The sequence below is a fragment of the Anabrus simplex genome, chromosome 5 (genome assembly GCF_040414725.1).
Source record: "Anabrus simplex isolate iqAnaSimp1 chromosome 5, ASM4041472v1, whole genome shotgun sequence".
NCBI lineage: Eukaryota > Metazoa > Arthropoda > Insecta > Orthoptera > Tettigoniidae > Anabrus > Anabrus simplex.
This window is the reverse complement of record NC_090269.1, coordinates 328,991,561-329,018,658: the sequence shown is the minus strand read 5'-3', so window position 1 is coordinate 329,018,658 and position 27,098 is coordinate 328,991,561. Positions and strand designations below refer to the sequence as shown.

The 27,098-nt window shown below is 37.3% G+C and overlaps 1 protein-coding gene across 1 annotated transcript in view; it reads right to left on the bottom strand.

Moving 5' to 3' along the window:
- Positions 1–27,098, bottom strand: part of LOC136874064 (UBX domain-containing protein 4) — a 104,353-nt gene that overhangs the window by 10,356 nt on the left and 66,899 nt on the right. Inside the window, exon 8 of the mRNA XM_067147582.2 lies at positions 14,399–14,521. Within this exon, the coding sequence (XP_067003683.2) occupies positions 14,399–14,521 (123 nt within the window). The remainder of the gene's footprint in view (positions 1–14,398; positions 14,522–27,098) is intronic.

The window sequence follows — 27,098 nt, the reverse complement described above, 5'->3', positions numbered from 1 at the left end:
AAATTGGTATAAATCTCTTTAGGTAATCTGGGTAATCTTTAATTCCAATCTTACTTCGTCTTGTACATCGCATGGGATTTTTGATATGTTCGCCTCCGCTTCTGCAACTGTGTTAATGATGTCTATTTCTCTATCTTTATTAGGCCAATTGTATTTTGGACCCCTTTTAAGTAGGTCATTCTCTCCTTCCATAAATTGTACCTTGGTCAAGTTAACTACTGTGGGAGTAACAGTGTCCGATGAGCCTTTAATTTGTTCTTGTTTCGTTTGTTTACTGTGACCTATTTGTGTGTCTATCAAATAATTCAATTTCTTATTCAATGTATCCTGTTTCTTACTAAGTGCGTATGTTAATTTGTGTTTCATGTGTTGATAAAATGACTGCCATTCTAATGGGGCTAAATCCTGTGTCACCACTAAGTGAATGTTATATAACTGCAAATTCAATTTGGATTTCTTCCTAATTTGGAATTCACGAAAGAGGACGAAGTCGATAACTCATTGAATTTTCTAGATGTAACAGTTACGCGTAAGATTAACACATTTGATTTCCAAATATTTAGAAAACTGATACAATCATCTACAACTATAAACAATTTTTCTTTACACCCGAATTCACATAAACAAGCATCTTTTCACAGTCTGATTTATAGAGCACTTAGAATCCCTCTATCTCCCAAAAATTTGAAGAAAGAATTAAATTATATTAGGTACCTCGCTAAACAAAATGGTTTCAAAATAGAAATGATCAACAAATTAATCAATAAAATCAAGAACTAGTTATCCACAAATCTGATACCAGAAAAAAACCCAAAAAACTGAGTATGCTACATTCATTTTTAATAATCCAGCTATACACCAGATTACTAACGTATTCAAGAAACATAATTTTAATTTAGCTTTTAGAACTACTAATACTAACCAGTCCATATTCTTTAATCATAAAAAAGTTAATTATGATAAAAATCGTTATTTGGGATCAGGAGTATACAGACTCAAATGTACTCAGTGTAATTTTTTATATGTTGGATAGACTGGGAGAAGTTTTATGACAAGATACATGGAACATGTTAACGCGGAAAAACATAGGAAATACTCAGCGATGAGTTTGCATATGAGGGAGACTGGTCACAGATTTAAATCCATAGAGAAAGACCTAGCGATAATTAGAAACATAGAAAAAGGGAGAATGATGAACGAATTAGAAAATTTATATATCTATTTAGATGAGACGTACAATAAGCAACAGAATCTTAATGAAACCACGGACAGTAAAAGTATGTTACATGAATTAATGCCGAAATTATTCAAGTCAGTTAGTTTGAATAAATTTAGGATACCTAATATATTTAATTCTTCATACTCTAATACTCCTCCCATACCTACAGATATTAAGCCTACTTCCAGCAATACGGTTGACTCCGCCCCTTTGTCAGCCTCGTCACAATTGACTCCACCCATCATCTCCTCCTTTCCACACTCGCCTATTCCTTCCCCTCCGAGTTCACTGCTGCCTCTGCAGCACAGTTACAACACAACAGTAGATAACAAATAACTTTCAACTAACATGTAAGTCCTCATCTGTTTCAATTTATGTAATCCGAATTCTCTCCTTACGTTCAACTTCTTATTTCATCTTTTCCTTCTCTTACAGAAAACATTATTTCAGTATCTACTGACAGTTCCTGGCAAGGTTTTAGCGAATAGTATTACCTACCAGCGCTAAGGGCCACTTACAATTTTTCAACTGATGCTTCTGTCTCACTTCATGCTGACGAATTTCATCAGCGGCCTTGGACATAATGTATTTATGACAATCATGTTTATGCTTGTGTTCACGCTCTCATGTCATTGGCTTTATGTTATTTCCACTTTGGTTTTGCACTAACATTTTAAATGAACTGTTTCAATTGGAATTTAATGGACGAAGTTTTAGTCTCCGACAAGATTATAGTTTAATCATTGACAGACGGGCTGAGTGGCTCAGACGGTTAAGGCGCTGGCCTTCTGACCCCAACGTGGCAGGTTCGATCCTGGCTCAGTCCGGTAGTATTTGAAGGTGCTCAAATACGTCAGCCTTGTGTTGGTAGATTTACTGGCACGTAAAAGAACTCCCGCAGGACTAAATTCCGGCACCTCGGCGTCTCTGAAGACCGGAAAAGTAGTTAGTGGGACGTAAAGCAAATAACATTATTATTATTATTATTAATCATTGACAGTGTTTCCATTAGCATCTTTATATATTGTATCATTTTTCACATTTTTATGTCCCGAATTTTAATAACTGGCTAAACTTTTAGCTTCCAATTTTAATATTAGTTCTACTCTTGATGACTGGTTTTAGGCTGAAGATGCCCTTAATTGAGGGCGAAACATGTCCCATTTAACAGTGAGTCTATTTGTGTAACCACCATAAGTGAAAATAAAAGTATTGAATAGGTGGATTAAATTAAAACACCTTTATTGTTGTTGAAATGCTACACCTTTCCAAGATGCTGGCACTAATGCGCCGTTGAGGCACCACTGCAAGCCTCCTATGTAGGACAACGCAGTGACGGTGCACTAGGGGAGGCATGTGCCTCCACTTGTATAAATGCCTGCCTTTTGCCTATATCAAAAAGTAAGGTTCCTGGAAGGAAACCATATACAGTGAAACGTCATTAGTATGTTTCTGCAGGGGATGATGAAAAAAATCGAGTTAAGCGGGAAAACATACTACTGAAAATCCAATTAAAAACTATCCAACAGGGAGATGGTATCACTTTACACATTAGTACATTTTACAGTGTGTGTGTGTGTGTGTGTGTGTGTGTGTGTGTGTGTGTGTGTGTGTGTGTACTGTTTCAGGAGATAAAGGAGAGCACTAAAAAGTGTGAAAGAGTCAGGAGAACAAATATCAATAATTCTCTACTGGAACCTGTAAAAGTAACAAGAGACTATTAAAAGATGTGGAAAAACTCGGAAAAACAGATACAACATTCTTTTGCCCTTTGGCTCATAGAAGTAGCTACAGTACCTACATATTATAGCAGATCACTTTTTTCCTAAAACAGTTGTATAATGAATTGTTAGTTGAAGCCTTAGGTTTCTGACCAGTGGATAATTAAACACTGTTTTCTGGTCAGTTTGTTCGAGCATGAGGTTATACTCTCCATTCGCGATTAAGTGCCTTTGGCCGCCATCTTGAACACGAAACTTTGGCAGTACTCGGCATTGGTTCGGTTAATAATAAAAACGTGCCAACTGTCAAACCAGCAGTTTGTATTTCTGAATGAATGGTACACCGCTTTACCTTCAATTTATTGTGTTGAGTGGTAAAAAAGAAGTGATTATTTGTCGCGTGACAGCCAACTTACGGACTAATAGGATAATCATGAGAAGTTCATTAGCGCAGTATATTCAGTATCTGCCTTGTGATAGTCTAGCTATGGATAAGAAAAGGGTCGTGAAACCACTCACTAATGAAGAAAAAATTAAAATCCTTCAAGGAGTATATGGGAATCCTCATCTTAAGCGTGTAGTGTTGGCGCAAACGAATAAATAAATTTCTAACTTCTGACTGGAATGCGAAATAGGCTAAAAGCACAATCAAGCGCATTGGGTTATTCAACAATCTCACTGACAACAAAGACCTTTCCATAGAACAAAGAACATAGAACAAAAAATAAACCACTTTTCCCTTTGAGAAAATCAAATGATCATAGATATGTCTCTCGGTCGTGACCATCCACCAATGGCTGCACGGTTGCCAGAGTGACACTTCCGTTACATAATTTGTGGCGGTAACTTCCGTAATACATAATTTCGGATGACTCCCAGCCATAAGGTATGTATGTCAACAAGACAGCTTCGAAAAAAAGAAAAAAGAAAAAACAACAGCAGTGGAATCTATTACTGTGCTTTAACTTAGCACTGTCCTGTCTTGTTTTAGTGTAAAGTCTTTGCTGCCAATCAATGATGCAAAACTCAACTTTACCTCGAAGGCGCAATATACTCTGTGTTCGAGAATTCAAGGTCATTTCCCCTTATCGCGCAACTTTCTCCGACCGACCCGTGGCGACGGCTCTTATCTCTAAATGGAAATTCTTAATTCCCATGGAGGGAATTAGATATTTTTCCACCAATAGAGCATATCAAAAATCAGATCAAAAATTAGATGTATGGCTTATCAGGCGTTTGCTCTATTAACCAGCATTTTGTCTTAGGTCCGACGACGTGCTAAGGGGAAAAACGTGTTAATGAGGAACATACCAATGAAGTTTCACTGTATTTCATTTCATCGATTGCAAATGTTAAAACATTTAATCTCTTTAAGTCTTTAGTCTTTTTCAATCGTGAAATTACATAGGAGGCTTGCAGTGGTGTCTCAACGGCGCACTAGCACCAGCGTCTTGGAAAGGTGTAGCATTTCAAATGATAAGCCCACTGCTACACTGGAGAGAAACGCTGGTAATTTCATGATGAAAATGCCTATGGACTTAAAGAGCTTAAGGGCCGAATTCATAGACAGCACTTATACATAAGTGACCCTTATAAGCCAGGTTTCATTTCATATTACCTACTTAAGTGTCCCACTTATTGCTATAAGTGGACTTTTCACACACACGTAAGTTGTTCCTTTGATTGAGAGAGTGAACATAACCTCTAAAGGACTCACTATCTCACCATTAATGAAGATATTGTTTTGAGATTTTATGCCACCCCTTAATTTCAAGTTATTGTTATTATTATCACCAACACCATCATCATTACCGGTATTTCGCTTAATTAAATGGAAATGTGTTACAAGTTGATAAGTTATCAAGACTGTAGGCCTATGGAATAGTAAAGAACTATACTGAGTTATAAGAAAAATGAACATGTTGCTCTACCACCATTTATTTTAAGGTTGATATGTGCTAATTATATAAGGTTAGTCAACCAGTCGTATGCCAGATTATATCAGAAGTTTCTGAAATTATGGCATTGCACATCAAAACATACTATTTACATTTTATTGGGGAAGTTATTAGGCCTATTGCAATGTAACGGCTACGGATATATTTGTCAAATCATCAAAAGCGTTGTAAGGCTAGATATTCTACATTTGGACGAATATTTGTATAGGTTTGAGTACCTGGATAACTATAAACATATTATATGAAGAAGAAAATTAGACTCTGGGCATTTTCGTTGTTTGCACTGTCCACAACAAGCTACAGCCTTATTCCGGTGGTGATTTTCTACAAAATTTTGCACCGTTTCCCACACTTTGCACTTCACCCGAATATCAGTTGAAATGAGAGATTCCATTGACCTTTTCTCCTCCTCTTCCTCGGACGAGATCTTCATAACCTTCTCCTGTTGTTTGCGATGCAAGTCCATCAGTTCGTTGGTGGTGAGTTCCTCGCAATATTCTTCCCCCAGCTCTCGAATGTCCACGTCATTCACCTCAAGCCCCATGGTCTTCCCCAAGGACACAATTTCATCGATAATCGGCAGCTCATTGTCACCAACAATCCCCTCAGCCACATCCAAGAACGCAGTCAAGCCACAGCTTTCCCCAAGCGGAAGTGAGATTTCTCTTGGTGACCCCATCCCAGGCTTTATCGATGATCTTCAGTTAGTTCAGGATAGGGAAATGATTTCTCCAAAACTCTCGGAGGGTAAGGTTTGTTCCTTCGGTCACTTTGAAGCATCACTGAAATAGCGCTTTGGTGTATAGCTTAGTTTCTTGAAGTTCGAAATGACTTGCTGATTCATAGGCTGGAGTAGTGTTGGGAGGAAGGAACTTAACCTTAACGAAATTGAATTCCTCCATTAAGTCGTCCTCAACGCCTCAAGGCCTGGAGGATGAGCAGGATCATTGTCCATAACCAGCAAGACTTTGAGCGGCAGATTATTTTCTGAAAGGTATTTCTTCACTACAGGGCCAAACAAACAGGGGGGGAAAACGTAGGCCCACGGGATGCCTGTATTGCGGAACCCCATTCATTTATCAAGTTACAATTCATTTAAAATGTTTGCTAGTCTTGCAAAACACTCGTAGACCAAGTTACTCGCATTCCGAGGTTTCACTGTACCTATATTTGGAGAGAAGTAAGTTTAAAATGTGATAAAAGCAGTCGGAAGGACATTTGATTGCTTTCAAGTCTTGCAAAAAGAAAAATGCAAGACCGTAACGGGTCACATGGCCCAATACTTGGAAGGAAGAAGATGTTGATGATGATAAAAGCTATTCAATTAAAACGATTTTTTACTCGCCAACGTACCTAACAAATAATTAAACGATTTTCAGAGACGCCAAACAAAACATACTAGGGTACCGGTATGCTGTAAAAAAAAAAAAAAGGAGACAACAAACGTACAAAATTAAACATTATGATAATAAAATGCATTACCGCCACACCTGTAGATATCCATAAATGCGATATATTTTCCAGTTATTAATTTTTATTCTTTCCGCCAAGGAAATTTTGGCACCATCAGGGCAATAATATACCTAACCTAAACAATGTGGCCTGTCTTATCTCATGGACAGCTGTTTACGTAACATAAATGCAGAGAACAAGCATGAAATGTACTTAAAAATAAGGGTCTGTGTTTCAACAACTGCAGTTACCAAAAGAATGTTTACAGTTACTATGTATTACATTCGGAAGTACAACTTGTAATATACGCTAGTTATCAGCTGATGGTTTGGCATGCCTTCTACAGCATGGCTTTATTCGGAAGCAGTGGCTTCTGCTACATATACACCAACTGGGAATATCAGAGACCATCTCCAGAAACCATTCACACTGTTTAGACTCTATAGTCAGGAACAAAATTATTTTTAAAAGGTTCAAAAAGACGGGACCTCGTATGCTCTCGATTGCAGTGCATGGCTCAAAAAGAATGAAGCATGGCTGATGTGACTGATGAGATGGCAGTGACGATGACGTCACTTGAAATGCTGACACGCAGGTATCAGGGCAGGGAAGTTGACGGCGCAAGGCGATAATATTCAAATGAAAGCAGTGATCAGGTTTACTGTGCGGTAGGCCTACTGCTGAACTGACAGACACAAATGACTGGCCATTAAGTTCTTTTGTATCAATATTTAATTATATGATAACACGATACCCTTATCCTTTTTTTCTACGGGGTCAAGTATGAAGCGAGACGAATCTTCGTAGCGAGTTTTTACGGCTATGTGCCCTTCCTGACGTCAGCCTCACCAGAGGAATTAATGAGATGTAACGAATGACATGATTTGAGTAACTAAAACAGACTTTTATATGTACCGTAGGCCTAAAAGTCGTGTTCACCCTTTATTGTCTTTTTACGTTTAGAAATACTGCCTTCTGACGAAAACAGCCAGTATAACTTAAATACATTGTAAGTTTGTTAAATAATAGTATAGAATGTTTAAACGTACAATCTATAGCTCTTTATAGCCTAGAAGTCATGTGTTCACTGCACAAAATTTTGAGGTTATCGCATATTGGACCCCCCTTTACTATTTTTGGCTGTAAAAGTGGGGAAAAAAGGGGTCTAATATGCAAGTAAATACGGTAATTGTAATTTGGCTGATTATTTATTGGAAAGTAATTATAATGAAGTCAAATCGCTACTACCAGAGACAAGCAAGATATTTTCAAAGGCACTGCTACACAGGGCAGAAAAACAATTGGAGCCACAAACTGGTATCAAAGAGGTTTTAGAACAGATCCTGAACCTAAAATTGATCACTGCACACCAGAAACAGAGAAACATGAAATCCATGCTCACATTTGTGGACTTCAAAAAGGCCTATGATTCCGCAGAAAGGGAAACAATAATTCATATCCTAGAAAAAATGCATCTAGATAGGAAGACAAGAGAACTCATTAAACAGACAGTGACCGACACAACATTCAAGGTCATGTTCAGAGGGATTCTATCGGAATCTCTTGGGATTCAAACAGGGGTCAGACAGGGAGATGGGACTATCTCCCCTGCTATTCAATTGTTTTCTTGACAAACTGATTAGAGTGTGGCACCGCAAAATGCAAGGAATAGGTGGTATACGAATGGGATGCAAGAACAAAGAAATTGGAGTTGACTGTTAAGCTTTTGCGGATGACATTGTGGTTCTGTCAGAATCAATAGAGGATGAACTGAACCAAATTACCCAACTCCAGGAAGCAGCAAGTAAGGCAGGGCTACGGATCTCCTTCGAGAAAACACAATACATGACTAACATAAAAACAGCACCCAGATGGATGACAGTTGAGAGAGAAAGGATTCAGAAAGGGGAGAAATTCAAATATCTGGGGGAGTGAATAGACAATAACCTGTCAGAAAGAGAGGCACTGTTATCAAGTATCAACAAGATGAACTTGGTATATAAAGTAACTATGAACACTTACAACAAGAAGAATATCTCGATCAATGCAAAATTCAGACACTACCAGACAGTGATCTGCCCAGAGGCTTTATATGCAGCTGAAAGTTTGAATCTGATAAAAACAGTATTGGTCAAGAAGTTGGAATTAGTGAAGAGAAAGATTCTGAGGAAAATACTGGGACCCAAAGAACAGAGAATGGATCATACATAAAGAAAGAAAACCAAGAATTACATCTCAAGATAGAAAAGATATCAGATACCATCTGGAAGAGGAAAGCCATGTTCTTAGTACATATCTACAGAATGAACCTGGGAAGATTGACCAGATAAGATTTTTTGAGATCAGGAAAACTACAGTCTGCTGGTGGAGGTGAAAAAGGACCTGGAAGAAATAGGAATACAGGGAATGGAAATCAGCAACAGGGATGCTTACAAGTCGAGGATCAAGGCCACAAAGTGGTTTCAAGAAAATTTAGATCCCATACCCAAGTGCCATGGACAGAAGAAAGGAGGAGATTGCAGAGTGAAAAGATGAAGGAGTACTGGACAAGGATTTTAGCCCAGAAACAAATGAAGCTGAATTTAAATTAATGTGGTCCATAGTTGGCCAAAACGAAAGAAGACGTAGTAAAATATTTCTCATATTATAGTTATGAATTTCATTGGGTTCCGCATTGAAATGGAATTACAGTAAATTAAATTAAATTCTTTCAAGGTCCACCTATTCAATACAATGACATTTTATGTATTAGAATGTATTTAAGTTATTTAATAAAACATCATTGTATTGAATAGGTGGACCTTGAAAGAATTTTATTTAATTTACTGAAATATTTCTCAGGTAACTGTAATTCAGCCAAATTACATTTTTCTTGTACTCTTCCTGTCACTGCAACAGCGTAAGCAATGCATTGATGAAAATTATGAAACAGATTATGAGGTAAAGAAAGTCAGATCTTCCTTTGAAATCGCTAACAGCGGTGTTTCTCCATCTTCCATGTGACCGTAGTTGGGACAGCAAGAAATCATCAAAATCTTTTCATTTTACTTTGAGAATGTCATGTACAGTGTTATCAAATTTTGAACTGGTGAACATTTTAAAAATTACCTGTATAAAACATATGTTGTAGGAAATCATGAACATTAATGGACAATTTATATTGAAAATCATTTTCTGGAACTGTAAAAAAATTATTATTATTATTATTATTATTATGATGTGAAATTTTGTGGTAAATGATATCTGTTTAGAAGAATTATGTTTTAGGACTCGTAAAAATTTCAAATATGGCAAGAATTATGTTTGAAGAAACTTTGGTATTTAAATAACTGTGTAACTGTACGTAAATTATGTGGCAGCGTGAACTGCCACATCATGCATCATTTTTTTGGTAAGGAAATTTATGGGTGTTGCAATCAAATGATCTTGAACTTTTGCTGAGGAAACGAAGTGTATTCTTATTGGTATAGATGTTTATTCCCATAGGGAAACCGAAATATTTGTCCCAAATTAGTAAATTTATAATACCAATATAAATTGTCCGTTATTGGACATTATAAATTTTCCAGCTAACTCATTTCTGGTTACCAGCATTTCGCCCCAGTGTGCTAAGTTGGGCTCATCCGTTGGTAAATAGCACACTCACCAAGATGCATGGCAAATGCATACCGTGGAGGCCACTGTGTAGGCTACTTGGAGCCACCGGCATTGCCAATGCACTATGAGAGACTTTGTCTCATTACCAAAAATGATGTCTGCCTGGCCATCAGATGATATAGATGATGATTTCCATAGGGAATCGAAATATTTGTCCTGGATGAGTAAATTTATAATACCAATATAAATGGTCCGTTATTGGACATAAATTTTCCAGCTAACTCATTCCTCGTTGCTAGCGTTTCGCCCCAGTATGCTAAGTTGGGCTCATCAGTTAGCCTATGCAGTGGCCTCCAAGGTATGCACTATCCATGCGTCTTGGTGGGTGTGCTATTTACCAACTGATGAGCCCAACTTAGCATAGTGGGGCGAAACGCTGGCAGCCAGGAATGAGTTAGCTGGAAAATTTATAATGTCCAATAACGGACCATTCATATTGGCATTCTTATTGGTGGGAATAAGTGCATCTTTAATTGGTGAATATGGATGTCAGGTGAAAATTCTGTGACCTGATTGGTCACCTGTGATGGCACGATTTTCGGTTTCTAGCTCTTCCGAGAGAGCATGTCTTGGGTTTGGGTCTTTTAACATCTGACTGACCTACAAGTGGACGCGTCTGGGGATGCCAGCCTCCATGGTAAGCGCTATTTTCTTTCTTTCTGTTTTGGCCTTTAACTTAATGTAACTTTTCACTGTAATGTAAATTATCATTTGTGTCACGGAGTTTACCCGTGGTACCCAAATTCGCCCATTAAATCGTCTGAATGACTTAGCTTTTCAGCTAGTCATCATGTTTTATTTTTGGAGGCAATTCCCTTCTTTTGATGAAGTATTTTGTAATTAAAATGTAAATATAACTTTCTCTTTCTTGGTTTGTGATTTTGTAAGCGACATGTAACATTTTGTTTTAGCTGTGGGGTTGCCTCACACAACTCAGTGTTAGCTTCTGTGTCGAAGTCTAAAGCTCCTAATGTTCTACCAGTTTGATTATTTGGTTGTTATTGTTTTTTAATTTTATTTAAACGCCTTTCGTATTCACTCCCTTCATTTTCGTTCACTATGTTGCTTGTTTTGCCTCATTGTTCATTTGATGTTGTACCTTTATTTTCTTTGTTAATTTAGTAAAGAGTTAAGTGTGATCGTCGTGTACCTATTTTTCCCCACAACGCCATATGTTCACATGGACCTCATAGGGTTCCTTCCGCTGTCCACTTCCTGTCGTTAGTTGCCAAATATTTTACCTTGTTTAATTTTAATTTCATGATTGGGTTTATTTTTCTAAATTAAATGAGTTTTAATCTCCAAATCTCAACTGTTACATCCCATATGTCAATAAAATGCTAGAACTCTGAAACTCAACCACTGTATTACACATCTCTTATTACAGCAAAACCACGTTAATTCAAACTCGTTGGGACTAAAAAACTGGACTTGGAATTACATGATTTCGAATTAACCGCCAATTCGTAATTCAGAAGTGCCAACCCTTGCCGCGTTACAAAATATTCTAAGGCCCGTTACTGCATGCAGTTAATCTTGATTCACAGTTTAAACCTTTCAAATACCATGAAAAAAATAAAAAATTAAATAATAATAATAATAATAATAATAATAATAATAAAAAAGGTATTTCCAAAATGCATCCAAGAAGGTTTACTTAGAATATTCAAATATTGCACTCGGATAACTCACTGACAAACATAACCTTTCACAACGAAAGAAAGAAAGAAAGAAAGAAAGAAAAAAGAAAGAAAGAAAGAAAGAAAGAAAGATTCAAAGAAGAGGAGAAATCTAAGCTGGCTCCCATGTACAAGTGCTTTATTCATTGGATTACTGTACTGTATGCATTTTAGATGTCTTGTACTTGCACAGAAAGGACCCAATGCCCTTAAAACATCGTGGCTAATCAAACTTTCCTATGACGAGGGGAGAAAGTCTCTCACTTCCTTCTGCATGACAATACAATACAGTCACTCTATCCTTGTACAATTTCCCGCCATGGCATTTCTCTCGTACTTCAGAAATGTAAACATTTGTCGTGTCACAAAGTATTCTCTCCCGTACTTCAGAAATGTAAACACTTGCCGCGTCACAAAGTATTCTAAGATCTATTAATGGACGTAATCGCCTTGATTCACAGCTTAAACCTTTCAAATGCCACGGAAAAAACTATTTCCGAAATGTACCGAACGAGGTGCATTTACAATGTTCAAATAATGCACGTGGATAAATCACTGACAAACATAACATCACACAACAAATCACATGATTCAAAGACGAGGAAAAATTATGCTGTTTCTCCTGTGCAAATGCATTATTTTTTGGATTACTCTACCGTTTGCATTTTTAGATGCATTGTACTTGCTCGGAAAGTGCCTGACGTCCTTAAAAAATTGTGCCTTACCGAACTTTACTATGATGAGGGGAGGAATTCTCTCGCTAACGTGTGCATTGCAACACAGTACAATGACCCCCCACCCATGTACGATTCCCCGGCTGGCACTTTCTCCTTTAAAACCATAAGACCGTTTAGGCTCGGCATTAAAAGAAAGCAATGCAGTTTCATTGGCAATGACAATATTGTTTGGTGCCTACGAATTAATTACATGAGCCATGCTTTTTCGTCAACTGTCGGCATCGTCAGCGTTCGTGGATTATGTTTCTCTACATACTGCCTGCTGCGTGATATTACGGTGTTCCTTAAAAATGTTGAATACAAAAGAATTCCTATTTCACTCGAACTTAGCAATTACGAAGCACAATGTACACGCACCGAAGTGTGTGAAAGTGCAGAAAGCTACCCCTGCACGTTCCGGAAGACGCATTCTTATAAGACGCAGATAAATTTTGAATTAAAATTACTCTAACATACTATTGTTTTAAAATGTAAAGTCAGTTTTGAATTAAAAGTCGTAAATTTCGGTAATGGGGCTGACATTGTACTTCGAATTATGAATTATCCGTATTCCAAATTAAACAATTTAAATAACACGCAAAACCGTATCTCATTTTTCCAGAAACGAGAGCTTCTTAGAATTAGACAGGATTTTGAATTAACCGATTTCGAATTATCGAGGTTCTATTGTATTTGGGGAAAAGGCAGGGAATCAATGGTACAAAATCTTAATGCATCTTTCAAAGATATCAACAGATTTTTCACTTCCAATTTCCTTATAGTGAATCCTCACAAAACTAGTGTGGTGAACTTTGATTTTAAAAGGGATTGCAATGATGATATACATATTCAGCTATATGGCACATACCTTCAAACAACACACTCTACTAAATTCTTATGCATTATTCTAGATAGACCGAAGAATCATGTTAATTATGTTTGTAAAAAATTAACATCTGGGAATATTTTATTATGCAGGCTATCAAAGATTCAAAAACTGTAGAGACTAGGCAGTATTATACCCTTACTTGAGTTATTGGATAGTTGTCTGTGTGGCAAATGAATACTCTGAATAATTTTTATTCTACATAAGAAAGCTCTAAGGATCAGTTTTTGGATTCTGAATTGAAGTGCAAACATTCTTCTATAACTCATAATATTATGACATTTTCTTCCATATTTCTATAAACCTATTCTCTGTATTATGCACAATAAAACAATAAGTAACAGCGAGGTCCACAATTATTATGACACAAACAGGAATGATAACCACATATATTTCCACTGCAATAAAAAAGATGGACCCTAGCCCAGATGTGAAGGGTACGTTACTCCATATAAACAAAACTAAGCATATAAAAATTTGAATGGTAAAATGTTTTAAACATCACTTCACAGGAGCCTGTAGAGTCACAACCTGTCTAGAAATTTTGGATGGTGCAAATGAAAACAAAACATTCCTTATGAGGATCATAACTGGAGATGGAACATGGGTATTGGATAGATACCCTTCCCATGGCTATACACAGTTATGTATATTGTTTCCTTTCTCTCCCTCTTTTCTTATATATATATATATATATATTTTTTTTTTTGCATTCAAGCAGTTATCTATTATGAACTTGTGCCATGGGACAAAATTTTGTTGATCGATGGTACAACTTGAAACTGTTACAATGTCATAATGAAAATGTGAAGTGGAAAAGACTTGAACGTGGGAGAAACAATTTGTGGTTTGTTCATCACAAAAAACTGCCAGCATATCAGTCGCTGATCTGAGATTTTCACACAAAACTCACCATTTGTACTCTCTTGAATTGGCCCCTGCAGGCTTTTCTTGCATAATGGTAGCTGATATGCGAGACCACATAGGGTACAGTTTTAACACAGTATGGAACTACCAGTGGCATTTTCTTGCAATTAAATTATTTTTGAAGAAAATGTGTAGATAAATCCTGGCACTAACCAGGTTTCTCACTAATACTTAAATCTGTACCTGAAAGGGAGAGCCAAATTGGTAGCTGCATATGCTCGAACTTCAGCCAGAGGGGTGTCAGCAGAGAAGGACTGTGTATGAGAAGACCCATCAGGCAGACGGAACTGAATGCGAGCTACATCACTGAAAAAATACAAAGTCTTGATTTAGGACTCCTTATCACTCTTTCATAACTAAACTGTTCAACATTCTGATACCCAAACGTTTAGCAATAAAAATACATTAAAAAATAACAATGAATAAAGACTATTTATCCCAAACATTGAAAACCCCTGACATGAAAAAATTAAGATATTAGCAATGAAACAAAAATAATAGGATGCAACAGAAATAAATAGTAAATGAAGGTCAGGATTGTAAGTATGAGGGATAATTTTTAAGTAAGGACTATTTTGCAAGAAAAAAAGCATTACTAAATATTTTTTTATAATTTACTTTTTTTCAGACAATTCACAATTTCTCTGCACAGTTTACAAAATTATTTAAAAATTAGTTGTAGCATGTAATAAGTTATTCGAGACCTTTGGCACAGAAGTCTGCTGCCAGCAAGGAAAGCCATTCCTGAACTGCCATTTTCATTTTGCTGTTATTGGAAATGCTTGTTGGTGAAGAAACTCTTCAGAAGCATTTGGTAATCACTAAGCACAAAGTCAGGTTTTTAGGGAGGTGATCTAATTGCTCACAATCAAAATATTTCAATGACAGCTTGTGTCTGCGCAGCAGGCCATGGTGTTTATTCTGGATTGCATGGCAAAGTTTCTTCAAGGTCTGACAATACAGTTACACACTCATACCTGCCAACTTTTAGAAACCAAAAATAGGAAGATTTTTTAATTCTTGGATTTCATCACATATATTCCACCACAGTCAATGTGAAAATAGGTCAGGATAAAAGACATTCATATCTACAGTTACAATGCGAATTGACCATTAAATTTAAAATCTTAAACTAAGAAAACATAAAAATGGTTACAAGAAAATGTACCTAATCACTCTAATTTATGACACTTACATACGAATAATAATATTTGTGTCACACCGACACACACAACAAAATGCATAATACCGTATTTTCTCACGTAATTAACACACTTTTTTGACGAAAAATACAGGCGAAAACTTCGGATGCGTAAATTATTCAAGGAATTCAGATCTTTACAAATTATTTACAATTCATTTACATTTAAAAGATACATCAAATATAATATAATCAAAATTGGTTCAACTCATTTGCGGTTATCATCATATAGCGTAAAATTCCGGGGTTAGAATTTTTTCTGAAAAGTCAAATAGGGTACATCAGGTAGGGGTAAGTTAGACACGTGGGTTTAAAGTACCGACACTAGAAAATATTCTTCTCATTACGAGCTGAAAATACGACCTGAATGACATACCGGCAAAAAAAGAAAACTATCCAACACAAGAAGGGTCGGGCATCGAAGGAGGGACTCTGCTACATTACTCCAAACCGTTCGTATCCAATCTTGTACAAGTGACGTGTCCATCCACCCTTTCTCTTGAATACGAACGTGGATCACTCGCGGAAAATTTGCTTTAGGCATTGTTTTTTGTTTTAGAACAATGTAAGGTGCAAGCTTTCTGCCATCGGCTGTGACAGCAAGCATTGCAGTACCGGTACATCGTTGTTTTTTGCTTCTGATAGCGCGTACGATAACACTTGATAACACTGTATGTTCCTTTCTTACCGGGCGAGTTGGCCGTGCGCGTAGAGGAGCGTGGCTGTGAGCTTGCATCCAGGAGATAGTAGGTTCGAATCCCACTATCGGCAGCCCTGAAGATGGTTTTCCGTGGTTTCCCATTTTCACACCAGGCAAATGCTGGGGCTGTACCTTAATTAAGGCCACGGCCGCTTCCTTCCAACTCCTAGGCCTTTCCTATCCCATCGTCGCCATAAGACCTATCAGTGTCGGTGCAACGTAAAGCCCCTAGCAAAAAAAAAATAAAAATGTTCCTTTCTTATCGATTGTTCGACATTTTTTTTGGCCATAACGAGAAAATGCCAGAAACTGTCACCGACACAAACTCTCCTTAAAAAACATTCAACTCATTAAAATTATGCACTTAAATACGCGAAACTACTACCACATACAAAACAATTCAATATGTCCCATACATTATTAACATATGACTTTGACAGAGGGGAAAAGCATAGAAATGCAAGAAAAAACACGTGGCCTATAACTCCGATGAAACTACGCACAGAAACAATGTTAACAGCGCGCGAACAACACAATAAAAAACTCATTCTTTCGTCCCAATTAACTGAGTCGTTAGCGCGCACTAGCCTCTTGCTTACAGGATGATCGCTGCCCCGAAATCCCCAGCTGTATCAAACGCACACACTGCTGTGGTGAGCGGGAAGCACGATACACGTAGGCGACGGACGAAACACTCACGAAATAAAGTATCAAATAAATACGCTTGAAAATGAGGTTTCGTAAATTACACAAACACATAAAAATTTATCCTTTATCGTAGGGGAAGAGTATTGGCTGTACTAGAGGTTATATTAGTAAAAAATCAAAAGTAAAAATAAATCGGAAAATCGGAAGACGAGTTAAAAACCGGAAAGTTTCCGGGTAAATCGGAAGGGTTGGCAGATATGCATACTCCTTTGCGAAAAGAAGTAGTAGGTAAGCTTGTAGGTTTTATGTGACTGTTGATATCGTTTTCATAGACATGCAACCTCCATTCTCCTGTGGAATTCGAACCACAGGAAGGTGAATTTTCATTTTTAAAATCCCACATGCATTGGTTGGGATTCAAATCATGGATGGCCTGGTGAGAAGCCAGTGACGATGTCACTCAGTTATCAAGCCTGTCAAAGAATAAAGAACACCAGGAAAACAGTGTCCTTCAAATGGTTGTCATTATCTTGTGAGTTGAGAATGAAAATCCTCAGCCTGTTTCCAGTAATATGACAAGGTCAGGAATGGAATGAATGAAGCCCACATCTAGCGTTGATGACAGGAAGTGTGCCGGCTGCCGAAACCTGTCGCACTCCTCTGGGGCAATGATTAATGACTGACAGAAGAAATGAGATGATACTGGAGAGTGCTGAGAGTGTCGCTGGAATGAAAGATCCGGAGAAAAACCTGTCCCACCTGCACTTTGTCCAGCACAAATCTCACATGGAGTGACTGGGATTTGAACCACTGAACCCAGTGGTGAGAGGACGGTGTGTTGCCGCCTGAGCCATGGAGGCCCTTGCGAGTTGAGAATGTCTGTCTGAATTTCACTTCTATTGTCAATAACAGCACCGCTCCATCGATTGCTGCTTCAATTCAGGAGTCACGTGGGACACTCATGTCACGCCTATCAATACGATGTGGTTCAACAATTCTTTACCTTTCTCATAGCTTTGGGTCAAAAATGCCTAAGTACTGACATCTCTTCATTTTGTGTTCCTTGTAAAGCATCTTCAGAATCCATCAAAAGTACTACAAGATCACTTCAAAAATTAGTCACATAAAATAAAGCGCACAAATGAACAACATACATACAAATGAAGTTTGTTTTTGTACAATGCTGAGTGTCAGCTGCACTCTATATGCAAAATTATGAAATCGTAGCTTTTCAAAGATAAATTAGCAAACAGTCCTAACTTAAAATATATCCTTCATAAGGTGATTCTCCAGCTAGGAGAAAAAAAAAAAAAAAAAAAAAAAAACACACACACACACACACACACACACACACACACACACACACACACACACACACACACACACACACACACACACACACACACACACACACACACACACACACACACACACACACACACACACACACACACACACACACACACACACACACACACACACACACACACACACACACACACACACACACACACACACACACACACACACACACACACACACACACACACACACACACACACAGGATGAAGAAGAAAGGGAAGGAGGTAGCTGAAAGCAGATCAGTGAAAATCCTGAATTTCTAAAGAAGCAAGCAAGCAAGCAAGTAAGCAAGCAGTTGTACGCGACTCCTGATATTGTGATCACAGACACGGACCTGCAGTATTATGTGGAATGTGAACCACAGGGACGTAACTTTTCAATTTAAAGAAATTTCTTAATATAGAACTCTTAGAAATTGAAACAAAGTCTAATAGTATGGCAGAAAGAAGGAGGAATATTTAAAATGAAATGTTCAAGGATAGTGAAGGTCAGATGGACAAACAACATATTTTAAGGACAGATATCCTCAGAAGTTGAAAGAAAACTACATAACCATGATAACTGAAATATTTTAATTGAGTTGGGGTGTATCATCATCATCATTCCGTGTCCGGTCAGCATTTCCAAAATGTAGCAACTCCGATGGCCTTGTTGTTCGCCTCGATTAGGTCCTGTGTAGTGCAGGGATGTTCTAGTAGGGGACAAATGAGCAGGTGGTTCGGATCTTGTGTTACACCACACTCGCAGGATGCGTCTCCATCAGCTGGAAGTATGGCCCATTTTTGCATGTTGGTCTTGCAAAGAGGTACGCCCACCCTAAGACGATTAAGTGATCTCCAAATAGGGTAGGGCAGGTCATTGGGGTGTATTATTTCATATAACTGTTATTGTGAATCACTTTACTTCAAGGACACATTTTTAAGAAAATAGGAAGTGGAAATAAGACTACAGCAGATGCACAGTTTGATTATTTTCAAGGTTCTGTACTCGGTGATCTTAAAATTTCTTCTTTTTTTCCACAACTACACTTTATGTCGTACCAACACAGATAGGTCTTATGGCAATGATGGGATAGAAAAGGGCTAAGAGTAGAAAGGAAGCAGACATGGCCTTAATTAAGGTACAGTTGCAGCATTTGCCTGGTGTGAAAATGGGAAACCACGGAGTACCATCTTCAGGACTGCCGACAGTGGGGTTTGAACCCACTCTCTCCCAAATACTGGATACTGGCTGCGCTAAAGGGACTGCAGCTATTGAGCTCGGTCTCTTCCTTTTATAATAATGATCAGAAGACTTTTGTTATCTTCAGTCACAATAAAAAGTATTCTGAGTGTTACAGTAACTATAACAGTCACACAATTCACATGAACCAATTCAGATAGATATGTTAGTCACTTAACCCACTCCCTATTATAGATGGAAATTTTCTGAAAATTATTTTGAACCATACTCATGCCTTATATATCTTATAGAATGTTTTGGAAATTTTAAAGAAAACTTTTCTTGAAATACTAGTAAAATGTTTTGTATCTTACCTTTACATGTTAAGTTTAGTGCAGTATGCTTCGAAACAGCAACTAACACTCACTACACATTGTGAAATGTTCGACACACCTCTACTGATTGAAGCTACAGACCTAGTTTTTCAATTAATGTTGTTAACACTGCTGTTAAGTATACTTAACAACACAATTGAACTAAATGTCTGTCTCGTCAAGAATTGTTAACAATAACTAGGGACCCGAAAAATTAGCATCTATTTGTTTCAAAATTACCATCTATTTTTTCCAAAATTAGCATCTATTTACAAAGTTAAAATAATTGCAGGGTATTATTAATTTTAAGAATTCCAAGTTTATGAAGTGCAATTATTGTCCTTGGTGCACACACAATACAAATCCATTGTTCAAACGAAAGCAATGACAGTACTTCAAGCATTGCTTTTTTTTTCTTTTCAAATTCCACCGTCTGCCTGTAATAACTGTGTTGTAATGAGACAACACACGTTCGCTATCTACATTGTTCGTTGGGGTCCACAACAACTCTAGACAGTATTTAGCAAATATGCTGAACTCGGTCTAAACTGCAGTTAATGCAAGCATGACATCACATTTTTCACTTTCTTTCATCTGGGCTTGAATTGCATGTTTCAGAGAACAGTAACCAGACCAGATATCGTTTTGTGAGAGATCTGTTACTCCAAACAATTTCTCAAGCTCATCTAATTTATCAGTGTTATTCAAAATTATATTTTTTGGATACAAAGCTTGAGAAATTGACATAAAATGCTTATGGTTGGGGTCTTTAGCTTTCAATGTAGCTAGCTTGCACTGTGAAGAATGAGCAGCTTTGACAAATGTGTCTCCACATGCAGCCTGCTGTAGAGGAGTGAGCTTAATCAAAACATCATTAGTTGCCCTAGAAAAATTCCCCTCACAAATGAAGGTAGAACTGGCGCCAAGGTTATGCAGTTTGGGGTAAAGGAGATGAGAGGTAAGATACAGAGACCCTTCAAGTTCAGTAAGAAGGTCAACCAATCCAGCTGCATGATCTGTGACAAAAACCATGTGGGAGTGAAGCCTATTCACTTCTCAGTCATTCAGATCAGTCAGGTACTTAATACCACAGTTGTTGATGTCTTTCATGTCAGACATCTTGAAAAATGCAACATCAGTAAAGTAAGCACTCAAATAGAAGACAGCCTGAAACCAGCTATTCCATTGGGTTATAACAGGTGCAGGAAAAAGCTTTGCTTCCTTTGAAGCACCATACTTTGATGTTAAGATTTGTGAATAATTATATTTTTGCTTTCTTGTATTAAAAAATGCAGACTTTACCATCGCAACCACATGTAAATCTGTCATCACTGCGACCCAACTACTGCCAACCAAGCTGATCTTATGCGCACAGCGCTGTACACGCATTAAATGATCCCCTGTGACCACACTTAATGTTTCATAACACCGGGTCATGTACAGAATACCGTCACCAACAAACACTTTAACTGCATCATATGGTACACTATAACTGCGCAGAGCTTCTAAAACAGCACGAGAGCAGTTTGTAGCATTTTCTACACTATAACTGCGCAGAGCTTCTAAAACAGCACGAGAGCGGTTTGTAGCATTTTCTGTATCAAGATAGTTCACAGAAACAATGTGCAGCTCTCTTTTCGATCCGGCTGGGACTTGGAATATGATGATAAAAGCACAACGGCCCATTCTATCTGAGTTTCATCACAGAGTATGTTGATGTTCTTCCCCCCTCTGCTGTTCTTTTCTGGTGGTCAGATGCAACTTCTAGAAAGGAAGAAAGACCTCAAATTATAACAAAATAATTTAAAATCACTGGATCAATTGGGTACGGGTAAGATAGTTCGATATGGAAATTGCACTCAAATTCAGTATCTTTCAATTTTGCGCATGGTTTCGATGTCATAATACCTAAACCGTACCCGATCAACGAAATCGAAACTTACCCGGTAAATATACTTCACGTAGAGTTCTCATACATGGCAGCTCTTCATTTGAAAACTCAGTAATCCAGACTCTTAGCTCGTTGCTCTCCAGCTTTTCCAGAGGTATATTTGCTTTGGCAAATACTTCAACTGTGCATTTCGAGAAGTTATCTCTGGAAATTTTTCGTCGTTTACAACTATCTAACTGTGTAAGCACAGAAGATTGCTTTCTTTGAGACATACTAGCAGCAGGGGCTGAACTTTCGTTATCGCGTCGCTTACCCACATGTTTTTCAGATTTAACATGTTTCACAATGCTATCTTTTTTTCCCACCCAACTCGGCAATGACAATACTTGCAAAACACTGTCACTGAATCTGTGTCATATAAACCATCCTTTGCACATTGCTGATCCTTTTCATGCGCAGTTTTTGTCGTGCGCCCCATAACATAAATAATCGCTTGACTTTCTACTCTTCACTAGTTTCAATTTTGAACAACAGGAAAACAACGCTGCGTCTATCTCATTCTTACCATGACACTCGATTTACATTTCGATAATAATTGATACAGATCTTATTCCCCTTGCTATTCCCATTGCAAATATCGATTAAAGTCAGAAAGCAGCAATTGATAGGCTACTTTCCTTCATTGATTGGAACGGTTGAAAGATTTATGCATCATATTTTGAGGATTTCTGACGATTTTGCCGGAATATGTTGTTTTTGCCAGTAAAATAGCACATTTTCGCTTTATTCCACATTAGAATTACCGTAGGCTTGGATTCAATACAAGATTCATAAATTTGCATTTATTGCAAATGCAATTTTTTCAGGTTCCTATTCATTACTATCTTTAAATCACTATGAGTAAATTGAGCAGTAAAAGACCGAGTGCAGATAGTCTGGATGATTTATTGAACAGGTTGGACAATGATAACATCGACGAAGAATGTAGTTACAGTGATTTTGAACCAAACATAGATGAGATTGTAGAAAGTAGTGACAATTCAGAACATGGTGAAAGTGAGCCTCAGAGTGAAAATAAGGATGAGGTTTCAATACAAGGAACAGTCAGGAATAATAATAATAATAATAATAATAATAATAATAATAATAATAATAATAATAATAATAATAATAATAACAACAACAACAACAACAATTGGGGACCTTGCATTGGCGCTCAGCATGGCATTCCTTTTTAAGAGGCGGAGGTACAGGAACGGCCAATGATTTTGAAGCCTCACCTTATGGCATTTATGGTTTGTTAAGAATGAAGTACCGGTAATAAATTTAATGGTAGAGGAAACGGACCGCAATGCTCAACAAGTTTTTATGACTAAGCATTTAAGTAGATCAAGCTGGCTTAATGAATGGGTGGATACAGCATTGGACGAAATGAGGGAATTTCTCGGTTTTCGCTTGTGGCTTCGTCTTGTCCAACTGCTAACGTTTGTATGTTACTGGAGTGATAAGACTGGTTTCTATACAAAAGTTGGTCATAATGTTATGACCAGAAACAGGTTTCAATTACTCTTGAAATTCTGGCATTTTGCCAACAATGAGCAACAAGGAGCAACAAAATACAGCCCCTTGTGAACATGAGATGACAGAAAACCGATTTCGGGAAGCAAAGATGAGCCCACCCTAGCACACGAGGGCGAAACGCTGGCAACCAAGAATGAGTTAGCTGGAAAATTTATAATGTCCAATAACGGACCATTTATATTGGTATTAAGCAAAGACTCCACGCTGTAATATGGTCCTAGATGAATCTATGGTTCTCTAGCACCGTGGCTTAGGCGACCGCGCGTCAGCCTCTAACTGCTGAGTTCTGTGGTTCTCATCCCGGTCACTCCATGTGAGATTTGTGCTGGACAAAGCGGAGGCGGGACAGGTTTTCCTGCAGGTACTCTGGTTTTCCCTTTTAACTTTCATTCCAGCAACACTCTCTGCTATCATTTCATTTCATCTGTCAGGCATTAGTTGTTGCTCCGGAGGAGTGCAATGGGCCTCGGCAGCCAGCAAATTCCTATCCTCACCACAAGATGGTGGCCTTCATTCATTCCATCCCTGACACGGTTACTGACTGGAACACAGGTTGTAGGTTTTCATCATAACAAGTCTCTCATAATCAACAATATAAATAAGGCATCCCTTTAAAGGAAAAGGTAAGTATGGCTGAGTATCAGTACATTAACTACTGTATAAATGGGACCTCGTTGATGCGTTCTTCAATTACATGTTTTCCCGCTTAGCACGTTGTAAATTCGAGGTCCTGATTCTCATAGTATAATACCTCACTTATGCCACGAATTTCTGCTATTACCGCTTAGTACGATCACATTTTTCCAAGCTCTGGAAATTGTATTTGTCATCCCTTGTGAAAGAAACGTGATTTCCAACTCGGGTGAGAACTGTTGCCAAAGTTGCGTGATTGCAGGAAAAGGCCTTGAATTCCTGAACTTCAGGGGATAAGTTGCATCTTTGGGGAACAAGCCGTTAACCTCAGAAATGTTCAGTTTTGCTTACCAGTTAGCAGCAGGATTGTTGGATAACACAGTGAGCCTGTTTGTGCTTGTATTTTGCATTCTACCACAAGAAATAAAATTCATAATTAATCTGTGTTGTTAGCCTCAACAAGATAGAGGGTCTTAATAATTGAGTAATTCCACCTTTACAATGGGGGCATATGTTTCGTCTCTTCCTTGTGAGACATCTTCAGTGTAAAAATATTATAATAATAAACACATGATATTCTTAATAACACTAAAAAACAATGACTTATCCTTAAAATGTTTAAGTGTCAAGATGGCTCAATCTGTCATATGTAAACACAGTTATAAAGCAGTTCATGTTGTTAAAAATTGTCATAAGACCAAATTACTACATGATGAAAGTTTCATTGATTTTTGATACTCAAAATAAAAATTAGTGTGATGATCACAGTGTTCTAAAATTGGAAATCAATCTTGAATTAGGTTGAGGTTATCTCAAGTTGGAAGCTTGAGTATATATGTGTCTGGTTAAACAGGGCTTGTTTTTCAAGGTGGAATTACTCATTACGATGGTTGTGTAACCCGACAAATCATGTGATCCATAAATTATTGGTATGTGAGAGGTTTTAAAAAGAAAAAAGGTAAGAGACTTGTGCGAAATTCTAAGGTAAATGAGACATTTCCTGTACCCGAGTACTTACTTTTCCACCCTGTTTATCTCTATCTCTCTCTCTCTTGTCCGGCCGGCTCGTGTGAGGTCCTGTGTGGGACTGTTGCTTACTGCTGATTGTAAGCTAGAAGCATCATGTTCCAGAGCGGGGGTTGAGGGGAGTGGTAGTAGGGGGAGTCGAGTGGAGGGAAACGGAAGAATTAAAAGCGTTAGAATTGTTCGTATTCTGAAAAAAAGTTTTTATGATTTCTTCAAAGAGACTTTTATAACTTTCAGAGATTTCGTTTTGGTTACTGCTGGGGTTAATTCTTTGATCGATGTTAATAAAAATACATTCATATATGTTGAGGAGTGTGCCTTTATTAATTATTTTTTAGGATGGAAAGATCTTGTTCAATGTCTGAAAATGAATGGTTATAGTCAGACATGTGACTACTCATGGCTGTTTAACCAGACACATACGTGTTCAAGCTTCCAACTTGAGATGACATCAACCTAATTCAAGACCTATTTCTGATTTTAGAACACTGTGATCATCACATTCATTTTTATTTTGAGTATCAAAACTCAATGAAACTTTCTTCATTTAGTACTTTGTTCTTACGACACACAACATGAACTGTTTTATAACTGTGTTTACATATGACAGATGGAGTCATCTTGACTCTTAAACATTTTAAGGATAAGTCATTGTATTTTAGTGTTATTAAGAATATCATGTGTTTTGTAACGTTCTTACTCTGAAGATGTCTCACAAGGAAGAGACAAAATATGCCCCCCTTTTTAAAATAAAATAGAAAGGAATAAAACTGTACAGTACTGTAAAGGTGGAATCACTCAATTATTAAGACATTGTATGTTGTTTCACATTCCACTCAGAAGTTATAAATTTATTTTGTGCTGAGTGGTACAGTGAAGTGTAGCGAATACCGTATTTACTAGTATATTAGACCCCTTTGTTTTTTTTTCCCACATTTACAGCTAAAAAAAGTATGGGGGGGAGAGGTCCAATATATGATAACCTCAAATTTACATGTTACAAATCTCATGTTATAGTCCGTATTGAAATGTACTTAAAGTCAAATAATAATACTAGATTATAAATTCCACCTGTTCAATACATAAGAGTTTTTTATTTAAATTTAAGAAATAGTTCTTAACATATTAGATATAGGGACATGTTTCACCCATAATGAGAGCATCATCAGCCTAAAATTCTCATACCTGAAAGAAATATAGATCAGGATCCTGACTGTTCTTTTACCTAAATAAGAGGATACTGTTTTAGGTACAAATGTGTATGAAATGACTAGCAAGTAAAATATAGTAGTTATAAGTACTCTTATGACAAAGTCTTATAATCAATCCTTATTGAAGATCTTTACGAATGTCTCGTTTTTTAAAATGTGGTAACAAGTGGTTAGTTAAAAGTTAAAAAAGAATATGTAAATTGCTGCGCTGAAATAAAATTGGGTAAATATGGTGCCTTATTCTGGAGATGGCGTAAGAAGCTTATAATAGCTTAATATTGAGGATAAAAGTCACTCTTAGTGGTAGTAAGTTGTTAATTTTATATGAAAAGATAATACGACAAACTTCTTGAAACACTTAGGAGCGAGGACAAGTACTCATCAGAAACGTAGCTATATTTATAATTACCTGGTAGACGTGGTTGTAGCTTCTTGTATTAAAAGTCAAAAGGAAAATATGCGAGGTTGTGTAGAGCTTGTGGTGTTATGTCTGAAATAAGAGGAGAATGAAATGTTAAGGAATAAAATTAAAGGAGGAGAGAAACGAAGAAAAAACAATGTGTGTGAAGATTACTTACCCCTTCGACAGCTGTGATGTTAATTTGGTTAAATATGAGGTGAGCTGAAGAAAATATGTTGTGTGTGAATTTCATTTATCTTTTCAACTCTTGTAATGTTAATTAGTTGCCATGGTAGCATTTGAATGACTAATATTTGTGCTTCTAGTGTTATACCGATGCGAGATTGGCGGGGGAGGGCACAGAGGTGGGGGTGGGTTGGACGGGGCGTCAAATTTAAGTGCCATTGGATGTGGTTGGCCCGTGGGAGGGGACGGGGAGGGGGCTGTGCCTCCTAAAGTGGGAGGGGTCTTGGAAGAAGATAATTTTAAATTGTTTATTAAGTTATTGTGTTTATAGTTTAGAGATTGCAACAATTTTGGTAAAATCTCGTATAATAGGTTTTTAACTTCAATAATATCGTTAAGATTTGAATTTTTGTTATAATATTGGTCTAAAAATATATAGTTTTCTAATTCGTTCATTAAGTTCCCTTTACCTACTTTTTTAATAATAGTGAGGTCTTGATCTATAGTAG